The 15,342-nt window shown below is 42.7% G+C and overlaps 1 protein-coding gene across 2 annotated transcripts in view; it reads left to right on the forward strand.

Moving 5' to 3' along the window:
- Positions 1–15,342, forward strand: part of LOC132821762 (plastin-1-like) — a 155,019-nt gene that overhangs the window by 88,630 nt on the left and 51,047 nt on the right. For both annotated transcript variants that reach the window (XM_060834514.1, XM_060834515.1), the window contains exon 4: positions 3,329–3,458. In XM_060834514.1, coding sequence (XP_060690497.1) covers positions 3,329–3,458 — 130 coding nt within the window. The remainder of the gene's footprint in view (positions 1–3,328; positions 3,459–15,342) is intronic.

Here is a 15,342-nt window from a genome sequence, read left to right on the forward strand (position 1 = left end):
ACCCATTTAGATGCCTCTTAAATGTTACAATTGTACCAGCTTCCACCACATCCTCTGGCAGCTCATTCTATACATGCACCACCCTCTGTGTGAAAAAGTTGCCCCTTAGGTGTCTCTTTTTTTATATATCTTTCCCCTCTCACCCTAAACCTATGCCCTCTAGTTCTGGACTCCCCCACCCCATGGAAGAGACTTTGTCTATTTCCCAATCCATGCCCCTCATAATTTTCTAAACCTTTATCAGGTCGCCCCTCAGCCATCAATGCTCCAAGGAAAACAGCCCTAGCCTATTCGAACTCTCCCTATAGCGCCAATCCTCCAACCCTGGCAACATCCTTTTAAATCTTTTCTGAACCCTTTCACGTTTCACAATTTCCTTCCAATAAGAGGGAGATCCAGAATTGCAAGCAATATTCCAACAGTGGCCTAACCAATGTCCTGTATAGCCGCAACATGACCCTCCCAACTCATGTTCTCAGTACTCTGACCAATAAAGGAAAGCATACCAAACGCCTCCTTCACTATCCTATCTACCTGCCACTCCACTTTCAAGGAGCTATGAACCTGAACTCCAAGGTCTCTTTGTTCAGCAACACTCCCGAGGACCTTACCATTTAGTGTATAAGTCCTGCTAAGATTTGCTTTCCCAAAATGCAGCACCACACATTTATCTAAATGAAACTCCATCTGCCACTTCTCAGCCCATTGGCCCATCTGATCAGGATCCTGTTGTAATCTGAAGTAACCTTTTTTTGCTGTCCACTACACCTCCAATTGTGCTGTCATCTGCAAACTTACTAACTGTATCTCTTGTGCTCACATCCAAGTCATTTATATATGACGAGGGTAATGGACTCAGCACCGATCCTTGTGGCACTCCACTGGTCACAGGCCTCCAGTCTGAAAAACAACTCTCCACCACTACCCTCTGTCTTCTACCTTTCTTCTAGGGAGAATTCTGAAATATGGTTAGTGAATAATTCTGTGTTTACTTGAAATATTAAAATATTAAAGTTGCCATAGTCTTACTGGACTATAGGGTCTGTCTTTTGAGACAACTGGTAGTGGTTTAACCTGAGGGTCACTATGCCTCAAGTGAGGGGAGAAATTGAGAAGTGTCCTCCGTGGTAAACTCAGTTGGTGTTTACTCTGTCGACATTACTCTGCATCGTAAACCAGTTGTCCAGCTCGCTGATCCCCTGATTTTGAATATTACACTATCCTCGGGGCTATGCTCCCAAATATTGTCAATGCACGGTCCTCCCCTATTCCTGTGTTGCCCCTTCCTGTACTCATAGCTTGCTGACTGCTCTTTGCAGTGCTATAGGTCTTTCGTTTTAGTTATGGCCATTTCTACTGCTTCTGGTCAGTAGCTGGATTTGTAGGACAGGGAGTTTGGTTTAGTCAGAGCACAACAAAAGTTAAGGGAAAATGTCACCGGTTAGGGTAACACCTTCTGTTGGATTGCAAACTGTTACAAAGCACTAATGAAGGAAACAAATCTGAAATTGATGTTGAAATTGTGAAAGCTGAAATAAATTTAAAAGGGTTAAACGCGAAAGGATTCAGAAAAGATTTACAAGCACATTGCCAGGAGTGGAAGGTTTGAGCTATTGGGAGAGACTGAATAGAGTGGGGCTATTTTCTTGGAGCATGGGACGCTGAGGTGTGACCAAATGCTGGAAAGTGGGACTGGATTAATTTCGGATATTTGGTAGGCATGAACGAATTGGACCAAAGGGTCTGTTTCCATGCTGTACATCTGACTCTATTTACCTGTGTAGAACATGGTTATTTACCTGCAGCATGCTTTGAAGAACAGAACTAGAAAATGCAATTTGGAATTGCATCTATGTTTTTTGGTGAATATGATTATGGTGTATATATATTTAGGCATGCCCATGTTTTGCACTAGGATTGATGGGAACAGCAAACTTATGACACTAGGGCATGATAACATCTTGGCACTGGAAATAATGTGACAAACCGGAAACTGGTGAAGAGGTTGTTTCGAACATATGCCTCTGCCACCATGCTCACTAACTGTTGCCACTGTGCAGCTCCTCCTTGCGTTTATCCCCTTCCTGATCGATGGTCTGTAACTGTAGAGCTGAAAAGAATTTGTTTTTTAAATCAAGAACTTCCATCTCAGTAAGACGGCTTCGGGTGCATCTATATCCAATCTGCTCTGAAATCTCTGCTCACATTATGACACCATGATGAATTCCTTCACAGCTCATACAGTAGACAACATTCTAAAAAATGATGTACAATATTCTAGAAGAAAAAGGCAGTTCACTTAATTACTTAAAAGTAATTCCTGGGTCTTGATTCACAGAAGTCCTTTCCATGCTGTATACTACACTTCAGTTAAATTGGTGTATTGGTTTTTGAGGAATATTGTTTACACTGTGTGACAGACTAACTGGGTAAGAACATCACCTGATCCTACCTTCACTGGTGGTGATAATAAATAAGAAAATTTGGAAATACTGTACTTACTTTTCTCTCAACAGATACTGTAAAAATAACGTTTCAGGTCAATAAAACTTTCAGAACTGGGAAAAGTTAAGAATGCCATTGATTTAGCTAGTGATAATTAAACTAGAACAGAAAATCTGAGACAGGGTGGAGGACAGAAGAGCTTGAGTAACAAAAGGTTGCTGTTGTGGGGTCACGGGGAGCAATAGTGGGACAGCAAGAATACAAAAGTGCCTAGAAGAAGTCTAATGGTGACAGCCATCTAAAGCTAAATAAGAGAAAATTAGTTTAAAACTGAAAGAAACAAAATGGACAGAGATTGCAGTCTGAAATTGTTAAATTTGGTAATCAGTATGGAAGGCTGTAATAGACATCTGAGATGCTGTATCTCAGGCATATGCTGAATGTAATTGGAACTCCGCATTAGAACAAGGACAGGGAGAGTTTAGAATGAGGGCAAGGGTGAAGAGTGTACATGACCGGCTACTGGGATCTTGGGGTCATGCCCGCAGACTCAATGGAGATGTTCTGTAAAGCAGCCACCCAGTCAGCGTTTAGTCTCCCTGATATAGAGAGGTGAATATGATCTACAACATTGAAAGAAGACCACACAAATTTATATAATACACAGCAAGGTAAAAACAATGACTGCAGATGCTGGAAACCAGATTCTGGATCAGTGGTGCTGGAAGAGCACAGCAGTTCAGGCAGCATCCAAAGTGCAGCGAAATCACTGCATTTCAATGCTGCCTGAACTGCTGTGCTCTTCCAGCACCACTGATCCATAATACACAGCAGTTGTGCCAACCAGAAAATTTCACTGACTTTTTGTTTTCTAATTTTTCAGGTTTTCCAAGAGCTGAAAGACAAAGAGATCAGCAAAACGTTCAGGAAAGTCATCAACAAGAAAGAGGGAATTTGTGCAATTGGTGGAATGTCTGACCGCTCCAGTGAAGGAACGCAGCATTCTTATGAAGGTACATCTGTAACTTTCTACAGTGTGTTTACTACTTGACCAGTTGTCTCAGCAGTTCTTGGGAATGGGGTGAATAGCAAGTTCCATCTAGCACTTTTAGTTTTTTGGATATTCTTTCTTGAAATCAGAGTTCAAGTCCAGGTCCAGTTGATTGAATCATGCTCAGTCCAACCTGCAATCCAGGAGAATATTCTTTAACAGAACAGTAATAAGAATGTGGATTTTGCCAATCCTGGCCAGAATATTGGGGGAAACTGACTACATTGCACTGGCACTCATTGAATCACAAGGTCATGAGTAGAGATAAGTACATTATGAATAGAGTTGTTTAGCATGCTCAATCAACCAATCAAAATATTCCCATTTAATTTGTGAAGGGGCATTATAATTCATTGGCTATTTTTATAGCTTGATATTACCTCTGAAGCATGGTTATAGTCGCCTTTGTGACCCCTATCAAAGGAAATACGTATTTTTCATTTTTCCACATTAATTTTATCTGTTCCTTTAATGGGCACATTGTGTGCTGCATTGCAAAGATCCAAGTCTCTGTCGAAGTCAGTTTGAACTTCATAAATAACCAATGTGCCATTTGTGCTTTCTTAATCTCTTACCACTGGCTTTGGGCAACAACATTTTATTTGCTGCAACATTGTCCCAATGTTCCTTCAGAATTTAAAGCCAACATTGTTGTGACCTTTCAGAACAGAAGTAGATTTTGACAGATACTTCATTAATGTAAACCTTGGCTTTATTTGTTTGGTGACATGCAACTGTCCAACATGGAAAGCACAATTGATATGAAGAATATTTAGAAACTGTTTTATGCACCTTCCTGATTTGATTAATACACTTTTTATTGTTAGTCCACTTGTGACTCTGCACTTGATCATTTGAAGTCAAAGCAGATTAACAAATTAATTCATCTTTTCTATTTCCTTTTTTGTTTTTTTCTTCTCCTCATCCTCTCTTTTTGTCTTTCTTTTTTCTTCCTTGCCTCTCTTTCTTTCTTTCTTTCTTTCTTTCTTTCTTTCTTTCTTTCTTTCTTTCTTTCTCTTTCTCTCTCTCTCTCACATTTTCTCTTTTTTTTCTCTCTCACGCCCCCTCTCTTTTTTCCTCTCTCTCTCTCTCTCTCTCTCTCATGCTGTCTCTGTTGCTTACTCTTTCTTTCTTTCCCCTTTTATGCAAGCAAGAACTACAGACCTGTTAGCCTGACATCAGTAGTAGTGGAAATACGATAATCTATTATCAAGTTTGATTACTGTATGTTCAGAAAATAATTCAGTTTGGCCAGTGTCAACATGGACATATGAAAGGAAGTCCTGTTTGACCAGTTCACTATAGTTTCTTGAGAATTTTATTTGAGCAGAATTATCAGTGACCACCCTTGACATTGAAAGCTGCATTTGACTGTGTGTGGCATTAAGGAGCCCTAGCAAAACTGGGATTAAATGGAATTGGGAGGGGGGAAACAACTCTCCACTGTTAATACACAGGAAAATGATTGTGGTTATTGGAGATCAGTCTTCTCAGCTCGACGGCATCTCTGCAGGAGTTCCTCAGGGTAGTGTCCTCGGCCCAACCATCTTCAGCTGCTTTGTCAAAGACCTCAAGGTCAGAAGAGGGGATGTTCGCTGATGATTGTGGACTGTTCAACACCATTCACAACTCCTCAGACACTGAAGCAGTTATGTTCAAATGCAACAAGATCTGGACCATATCCAGGCTTGCAAGTGGCAAATAACATTCATAACACAGGCAAACCAAACTATGACCATCTTCAATAAGAAACAATCTAATGATTATCCCATGACATTCAGTGGCTTTGCCAACGGTGAATCTCCCACGATCAATATCCTGGGAGTTATGATTGACCAGAAACTCAGGTGGACTGAAGTGGACTGGCCATATAAACACAGTGGCTACAAGAGCAGATCAGAAGCTAGGAAGACTGCGGTTTGTAACTCATCTCCACAGAGCCTGACTGCCATTTAAAAGTCTGATAGCAATGAGTTTCTGAATTCACCGACCACACATTTCTACACCCACCTGACTCCATCTGCCTCATCTCAACTGTTGCTGAATTCCTCATTCGTTTCTTTTGAAATAATCCAGTGTAGAGGTAACTACTTTTTTTTTAACTAGCCTCCCATACGCTTCCCATGATTAAGCGTGAGATTGTTCACAGCTCCAAGTACAGTTCACCCATTGATCGACAGTGGCTCTCAGTTAAGCAATGTATTTTGTTTTAATTCTCATGTTTCAGGCATCTTTATGTCCTCACCCCTGCTAGTCCTTGTAACCCTTTTCAAGCTTTGCTGCCCTCCAAGGTGTGTACCCTCCATCTAAATATCCCCACTATTGGTGACCTTAGCTTCGAAGTCCATTCCCACATCTCTCCACCTTTCTAACACTCTTTAGTGACACTCATTAAAACTCACCTTTCAGACTACATTTTTCACATATGCCCCAACATTTCCTGACATGCCCAAATTTTGTTTAATGACACAATGTTGCACCTTGGAACATTTGCACTGTGTGAAAAGTGCTAGATAAATGCAAGTTATTGTTTTATTAAGTACCATGAAATGGAGCTGCTGAGGAATTGAGCTTGTCTTACAAATACCAATTTTAAAGCTAATACTTAGACTAAATGAAAAAAAGCAATACTCCTCTTCCTATCCTCCACAACTACCCATGAATAGCAGTTGGTGTGCATATCACTGTTTGCAGATCTTTCCTGATACACAAAATGCCTTCTCAATACGCCAGTCCTGGGATAGGGTCACTGGACCTGGAGCATTAATTCTGGCAGCATCTCTGGAAAGAAAGCAGAACTGCTGAGCATTTCCAGCAATTTCTGTTTTTGTTTCTGATTTCCAGTACCCGCAGATATTTTGGGTTTTATTTTGTTTTCTCAATACCTTGATTCATTTTAGATGGATTAATACTCATTATCAGAATCAAAGATGAATTGGAGACCTTGATGAGTCAGCACGTATAATGCTGATGCTGCTTGCTATCATTAATGATTTGGTTCTGAATATAGACCACACAAAGACCTTCTGTCACTGAATCATCTTTAGAGTCAACTTGAGGTCATCAATATTCTGCGTCAATTTATTAACTTCTGTGCTTCAACTTCTAAGGAGTTGCCACAAATACCCAGTCTTTGAAAAAGTATTTTACTGAGCCAGTCATTCCAGGCAACAAACTATTTCTTGCCCCTTTATTTAATTTAAAAGCAGATCCATTGAAGAGCAATGGAGGAAGTTAGCTTTGTCTGTGGCACAGCTTCTCCTCCACCCCCACTCCCACCTCACCCACCAACACCACCACCACATCCAACACCCCCACCCCCACTCCCACCCCACCCACCAACACCCCCACCACATCCAACACCCCCACCCCCACTCCCACCCCACCCACCAACACCACCACCACATCCAACACCACCACCCCCACTCCCACCCCACCCACCAACGCCCCCACCACATCCAACACCACCACCCCCACTCCCACCCCACCCACCAACACCCCCACCACATCCAACACCCCCACCCCCACTCCCACCCCACCCACCAACACCCCCACCACATCCAACACCACCACCCCCACTCCCACCCCACCACATCCAACACCACCACCCCCACTCCCACCCCACCCACCAACACCCCCACCACATCCAACACCACCACCACCACGACCTCACCCACCAACACCACCCCACCCACCAACACCACCCCCACCACTACCACCCCATCCACCAACACACCCCCACCACCCCACTCATCAACACCCCCACCACCCCCACCCCTGCTACCACCACTCCACCCACCAACACAAATACAATATCAGACAGCTATGTTGGAACTGTCAGTCTTCTGAAGATAATTACGGGAACAGCATTAGAAAGAGTTATTACTGATTAAATTGAATCCCTTGGTCTATTCCAGGAACAGGCACAGCAGCTGCCTGTCAATAACTAATGTATATTAAAATAGGAAGTCTGTATGCACTATTGGGAACCAAACTATTGCTGTTTGGAGAAATTACTGGTACTGTTGTTGCCTGGAACTCTATCTGTTGTTGATGTAGAGGCTTCAGTGTGAATCTAATTAATGACTGCAGTGAATCAGGGTTGTGGAGGATATGTCGGGCACCAGGGAAGCTCTTGGTTTACTCTCTGACAAGCTCTGCATTAATAATTTTGCTTTCTGTGCAGCTGCTGGGATGTTCCTTATGATCTCTGAAAATCAAATTAAATTTGGTTACAGGTAATCATTTCCATATCTGTTTAGGGATAGAAAATTATTGAACAATAGGAATCATCAGAGGAAGGCTTTTCCAAACTGACCCAACAGACTCCAATCTCCAAGAAAGACTAAGAGGGAGGGCAGTGTTTTATGGATCACTGGGTTTGGGGTCAGGGATGTCCACGCAGCAACCTTTACCATTTCACCCTGCGTGGCCTGCTCATGCTCTCCTGAACAGAGTCTTTCTAGTGGCCATTTTATTGACCGGTTAAAAGTAGTGTCCTGCATGGCCTCGGTTTTGAAACTGATAGGAGAAAGTCAGTGTCAGGTTATCCTGTCAGGAGGGCAGGTTGGAGTATAAGATACCTCCCTCATGGACCCACTTCACCAGGTAACTTAGAGGAATAAAATTCCTCGAAGAATTACAAGATTGAGGAGCAGCTGGCATCAGGAAGCATTCTTTCTCCACCCACTGTTGAGTGGCAGAGAAGGACAACTCTGCTACTTGGTAAATTCCTGCCCTAAGTTGTTGAAATAGGAAAAGAGGAATTTCATTGACAGTGGTTTTTGGGCCATTTGGAAGCTCAATGCGTTTATGACCAATGAAATACTGTTAAAGTGTAGTCCTTGTCGTAATGTAGGAAATAAGGAAATGAATTTGCAAACCTGAGGTTCCACAAAGACATTGGGCAGATGATATGCTTTAGATGGTGGCTGTAGGATAGGTATTGCTTGGATATTGGGGGGGCATGTCACTTCATTTTCTCAGAAACAGAACCACGCAAGGGTTAATGTCTGAGCTGAAGGACAACACCTCCAACTGTCCACCTTCTGGAGGTGCATCTCTTGAGGTGGAAGAAAATGCACCTTGAAGTCTGAGATGGTGCTACTCCTGAACCCTGCCTGACCCTCTGTGATACATAATGGAACTGTGCAGGATAGTGCGATAGTTGTAAAGTTTAATGTTGGAGACTGGAAAAAGCCTTCAGCAAGCATGTTTTGGAAAATCACCTCGTCTCTGAAAGCAAAGAATAATAATGATGATGATGATGATGTCATCCCCTATATAAGGGATACTGAAGAGAAACCAACAAAAAAATGGATATGAAATACTTGTACAAATGTATGAGCTGCATTAGCAAAACAAAGCCAAAACTCATTTTGTTATTGTTTAATTATTCATTCTTTGTATCCTGAACAGTCCTATTAGCTTGTCGACATTTTCCATTGGAAACTGCAATTGCAGCTCTAAGCAGGACTCAAAGCCATGGAAACTTGGCTTCAAAGTTACCATGTTGTTTGCCAGGGAATGTTTGCTCTGCACTAGCTGTAATAATGGCTGCAATGTGGATTAATTTTATGGTGGGCTTCTCGTGGTTAGGAGAATGTGAGGACTGCAGATGCTGGAGATCAGAGTTGAGGGTGTGGCGCTGGAAAAGAACAGCTGGTCAGACAGCATCCGAGGAGCAGGAGAATCGACGTTTCGGGCATAAGCCCTTTATTGGGAACGAGGGATACTCGTGGTTAGACTGGCCCAGAAATTGACTTGTCCAAAAGTACCACATTTGATTTAGCTGTGAATGTAACTGGTCAGAGAATCTTGCCGTTTCATTGGTCGTGTAATTTGTATCAGTGCCGGGTTGTGCTGTTGCCAATGATCCTGAAGATTTCGTAAAAACGAACCAAAGGTTCGTCCATCCAGCCATCTGACCGTCCAATGGGGGTGTCACTGACTGGGCCAGCATTAATTACCCATCAATAGATACCAGTTGAGAAGATGGTACTGAGCAGTTCTCTTGAACTATTAGAATCCATGTGCTGTCAGTAGCTCTACAATGCTGTTCAGGAGGGAATTCCAGGATTTTGACCCAATGACACTGAAAGAACAGCGATCTATTTCCAAGTCAGCATGGTGAGTGGAGAAAAACTTTGCTGGGGTGGTGTTTCTATGTATCTGCTGCCCTTGTCATTCTAGATGTTAATGGTTATGAATTTCAAAGGTACTCTGAGGAGCCTTGGTGAATTCCTGCAGTGCACCTTGTGGATGGTACACACTGCTGCTACTGAATATTGATGGTGGAAGGAGTGGATGCTTGTGGATGTGCAGCTGTGTCCTGAATGGTGTCAAGCTTCTTGTGGTGTTGGAGCTGCATCCATCTGGGCAAATGGGGAGTATTCTGTCACACTCCTGATTTGTGCCTTGTTGATGGTGGGCAGGCCTTGAGGTCAGAAGGTGAATTACAGGATTCCTAGCCTCTGACTTGGTCTTGTGGCTGCCATATTTACATGGCTAGTGCATTTCAGTCTCTGGCCATTGGCAATGCCAGGCTGTTGGTAGTGGTGATAACACCATTGAATGGCAAGGGCCGATGGTTTGATTCTTTCTCGTTGGAGAAGGTCATTGCCTGGCAATTTTGTGACACAAATGTTTGCCACATGTCAACCCAAACCTAGATGGTTGACCTCTAACAATAACAAGCATCTTCCTACGTGCCAGCTATGACTCCAATCAGCAGAGAGTTTATAGTTTTCTACCTTGATTCCAGTTTTGCCAGTGCTCCTTGTTGCCACATTTGGTCAAATGCAGCCTTAACATTGAAAGCAGTTGTCTGACCGCTGGAATTTGGCTGTTTTGTGCATGTTTGAACCCAAGGCTGTAATGAAATCAGGAGTTGAATGGCCCTTGTGGAATCCAGACTGAGCATTGCTGAGCAGGTGCTGCTTGATAGCACTGTTGATGACACCTTCCATTGCTTTATTAATGATAGAGGGTAGACTGATGGAACCGGAATTGGCCATGTCCAGCTTTTTGCAGCAGGACGTACCTGGGTGATTGTCCATGTTGTCAGGTAGATGTCAGTGTTGTAACTGTACTGGAGGAGCTTAGCTAGGGAGCAGCAACTACTGGAGCACAAGTCTTCAGTACTATTGCCAGAATGTTGTCAGGGCCCATAGCCTTTTGCAGTATCCTGTGCTTCCAACTGTTTATTGATATCAAGTGGAGTGGAGTGAATTGAATTGGTTGAAGTCTGGAACAAAACCAGAAATTGCTGGAGAACATCAGGAGGTCTGGCAGCAACTGTGGAGAGAGAGACAGACAGGCAGACTTACAGAACGATGACTCTTCTTCAGATCTGACAGCAGTTATCCGAACATCAATTATCCAAATTTCGGATTATCTGAACAAGACCTCAAGGTCCCCGTAGTGCATTTCAATTGAAGTCAGAAGATTCTATTCCTCATCCGTTTAATGCATCATTTTGTAAATACTCCCCACCTGACTTGTTTGGGTAATCGAGGAACTTCCATTATCCAGCTTTCAATTAACTGAATTTCGGATGATCCAAACAAAATTGCAAGGCCCCGCCATGTGGCTAACTATGTTATCTAGCATTCGATTAACCGAATGAAATAGACCCGCCTGTGTCCTTTGGATAATCGAGGTTCCTCTGTAAATGCTGATAATGGGATGGGGTGAGCAGATAGTTGGAGATGGAGCCCAGAGAGAGAAAGAGAAGAAAAATGTTAGGCAGATTGCCTTAATTATCATCTATCGAACTTTTCATCTTCCTTCACTTAGTCAATAATGAATAGGTAGAAGGATGGAAAGAGAAGCAAAAGAGGAGAGGGCTGGCGGTTTTGATGAAAGAAAACATTACTGCTGTAACTAGTGAAGATATTTCCGAAGAGTTGTCCACTGAAAACATATGGCTTGAAATTAGAAATCGAAACAAAATGATCACCTTGATGGGATTGTAGCATAGATGCTCCCAATAGTCAGAGGGAAATTGAGGAGCAAATATGTAGAGATCTCAGACATATGCAAGAATGATAAGGTAATAGTAGGTGATTTTGATTTTCCAAACATTGACTGTGACTACCATAGTGTTAAAGATTTGGATGATGAAAATTAGTTAAATGTGTTCGACAAAAGTTTCTTTATCAATGTGTAAGTGTTCCTTCGAAGCAAAAGTTGACCTGTCCTCCTTCTCCTGTGAGCTTTCTTTGGACCCCTTTGGTCACACTGCTTGCCAGCCAACTGTAGATGAAGACTTCTTAATATTTCAAACCTCAAAGTAACATCTAACTGCCAATGATTTTGTTATACTCATTACCTCATAGTAATGTTGAACAGCCTCTGAATAATGATATGCTGGTTAAGACTGCTTGTTGGACATGTAAAATTAATATTTGTGCACTGACCAAAGCATTTGCTAATTTTTTTAAATACACCTGAAATCTCAAGTTCTAAGCTCCCTCAATCTTTTAGTTCTTGTAGAGACTAGTGCATTTTAAAACATTAGACCTGAGATCTCTGGATCACGACTTGCTAATTTAACTTAGAGTCATAGAGATGTACAGCATGGAAACAGAACCTTTGGTTCAACCCGTTCATGCCAACCAGATATCCCAACCCAATCTAGACCCACCTGCCAGCACCCGGCCCGTATTCCTCCAAACCCTTTCCTATTCATATACCCATCCAAATGCCTCTTAAATGTTGCAATTGTACCAGCCTCCATCCCTTCCTCTGGCAGCTCATTCCATACCCGCACACCCTCTGCGTGAAAGAAATTGCCCTTTAGGTCTCTTTTATATCTTTCCCCTCTCACCCTAAACCTATGCCCTCTAGTTCTAGACTCCCTGATTCCAAGGAAAGGGCTTTGTCTATTTATCCCATCCATGTCCCTCATAATTTTGTAAACATCTATGAGGTCACCCCTCAGCCTCCGATGCTCGAGGGAAAATAGCCATAGCCTGTTCAGCCTCTCCCTGTAGCTCAGATCCTCCAACCCTGGCAACATCCTTGTAAATCTTTTCTGAACCCTTTCAAGTTTCACAACATCTTTCCAATAGGAAGGAGACCAGAATTGCACGCAATATTCCAACAGTGGCCTAACCAATGTCCTGTATAGCCGCAACTCCTGTACTCCCAATTCCTGAAAATACCCTGACTAATAAAGGAAAGCATACCAAACGCTGCCTTCATTATCCTATCTACCTGCAACTCCACTTTCAAGGAGCTATGAACCTGCACTCTAAGGTCTCTTTGTTCAGCAACACTCCCTAGGACCTTACCATTAAGTGTATAAGTCCTGCTAAGATATACTTTCCCAAAATGTAGCACCTCACATTTATCTGAATTAAACTCCTTCTGCCACTTCTCAGCCCATTGGCCCATCTGGTCCAGATCCTGTCGTAAATTGAGGTAACCTTCTTCGCTGTCCACTACACCTCCAATTTTATTGTCATCTGCAAACTTACTAACTGTGTACCTCTTATGCTCACATCCAAATAATTTATGTAAATTACAAAACGTAGAGGGCCCAGCACCGATCCTTATGGCACTCCACTGGTCACAGGCCTCCAGTCTGAAAAACAACCCTCCACCACCACCCTCTGTATTCTATCTTTGAGCCAGTTCTGTATCCAAATGGCTAGTTCTCCCTGTATTCCATGAGATCTAACCTTGCTAATCAGTCTCCCGTGGGGAACCTTGTCGAACATCTTACTCAAGTCCATACAGATCACCTCAACCGCTCTGCCCTCCTCAATACTCTTTGTTACTTCTTCAAAGAACCCAATCAAGTTTGTGAGACGTGATTTCCCACGCACACAGCCATGTTGACTATCCATACTCAATCCTTGCCTTTCCAAATACATGTACATCCTGTCCCTTAGGATTCCCTACAACAACTTGCCCACCACCGAGGTCAGGCTCACCGGTCTATAGTTCCCTGGCTTGTCTTTACTGCTGCCCTTAAATAGTGGCACCACGTTTGCCAACCTCCAGTCTTCCGGCACCTAACCTGCGACTATTGATGATACAAATATCTTAGCAAGAGTCCCAGCAATCACTTCTCTAGCTTCCTACAGAGTTCTTGGGTACACCTGATCAGGTCCTGAGGATTTATCCACCTTTAACCATTTCAAGACATCCAGCACTTTCTCCTCTGCAATCTGGACATTTTGCAAGATGTCACCCTCTATTTCCCTACAGTCTATATCTTCCATATCCTTTTCCACAGTAAATACTTTGCAAAATATTCATTTAGTATCTCCCCCATTTTCTGTGGCTCCACACAAAGGCCGCTTTGCTGATCTTTGAGGGACTTTATTCTCTCCCTAGTTGCCCTTTTGGCCTTAATGTATTTGTAAAAACCCTTTTGGATTCTCCTTAATTCTATTTGCCAAAGCTATCTCATGTCCTCGTTTTGCCCTCCTGATTTCCCTCTTAAGTATACTCCTACTTTGTTTATACTCTTCTAAGGATTCACTCAATCTATCCTGTCCAAACTTGACATATGCTTCCTTCTTTTTCTTAACCAAACCCTTACTTTCTTTAGGTAATTTCCTATTCCTCGGATGCTGCCTAACCTGCTGTGCTTTAACCAGCAACACATTTTCAACCTTACTTTCTTTAGGCAGTTTCTGGAACAATTGAGGAACCCAGTGTGTGGGGGTAAGTACTTTCCTGAAGAAGGGCTCATGCCCGAAATGTCGATTCTCCTGCTCCTTGGATGTTGCCTGACCTGCTGCGCTTTTCCAGCAACACATTTTCAGCCTTAATTTCTTTAGTCATCCAGCATTCCCTATACCTACCAGCCTTTTCCTTTCACCCTGACAGGAATATACTTTCTCTGGATTCTTGTTATCTCAGTCCTGAAGGCTTCCCATTTTCTAGCTGTTCCTTTACCTGTGAACATCTGCCTCCAATCAGCTTTTGAAAGTTCTTGCCTAATACCATCAAAATTGGCCTTTCTCCAATTTAGAACTTCAACTTTTAGATCTGGTCTATTCTTTTCCATTACTATTTTAAAACAAATAGAATTATGGTCGCTGGCCCCAAAGTGCACCCCCACTGACACCTCAGTCACCTTCCCTGCCTTATTTCCCAAGAGTAGGTCAAGTTTGCAACTTCTCTAGTAGGTACATCCACATACTGAATCAGAAAATTGTCTTGTACACACCTAACAAATTCCTCTCCATCTGAACCTTTAACACTATGGCAGTCCCAGTCGATGTTTGGAAAGTTAAAATCTCCTACCATAACTACCCTATTATTCTCACAGATAGCTGAGATCTCCGTACAAGTTTGTTTCTCAATTTCCCTCTGACTATTGGGGGGTCTATAATACAATCCCAATAAGGTGATCATCCCTTTCTTATTTCTCGGTTCCACCCAAATAACTTCCCTGGATGTATTTCCAGGAATATCCTTCCTCAGCACAGCTGTAATGCTATCCTTTATCAAAAACACCATTCCCCCTCCTCTCTTGCCTCCCATCCTATCTTTCCTGTGGCATTTGTATCCTGGCACATTAAGCTGCCAGCCCTGTACATCCCTGAGCCATGTTTCCATAATTGCTATGATATCCCAGTCCCATGTTCCTAACCATGCCCTAAGTATTCTCTTGTTTATTCTCTTTAGCTTTGGTGATATTGTGCAATGGACCTTAGCCTTTTGTTTTGGATTCTGAGCTGCAAGAGAGGGATGACCTTCTGCGCTGGTTTACATGTCCAGGGTAGTAATTAGATTTTGTGAAGTCTTTCAAACAGGAGCAGAGACTCCTAGTGAGCCCAGATTAGGAGGAGTTTCAAATGCTGCTTGATCTGCATCTTGAAGTT

Source organism: Hemiscyllium ocellatum, chromosome 13, assembly GCF_020745735.1.
Source record: "Hemiscyllium ocellatum isolate sHemOce1 chromosome 13, sHemOce1.pat.X.cur, whole genome shotgun sequence".
Taxonomy (NCBI): Eukaryota; Metazoa; Chordata; class Chondrichthyes; order Orectolobiformes; family Hemiscylliidae; genus Hemiscyllium; species Hemiscyllium ocellatum.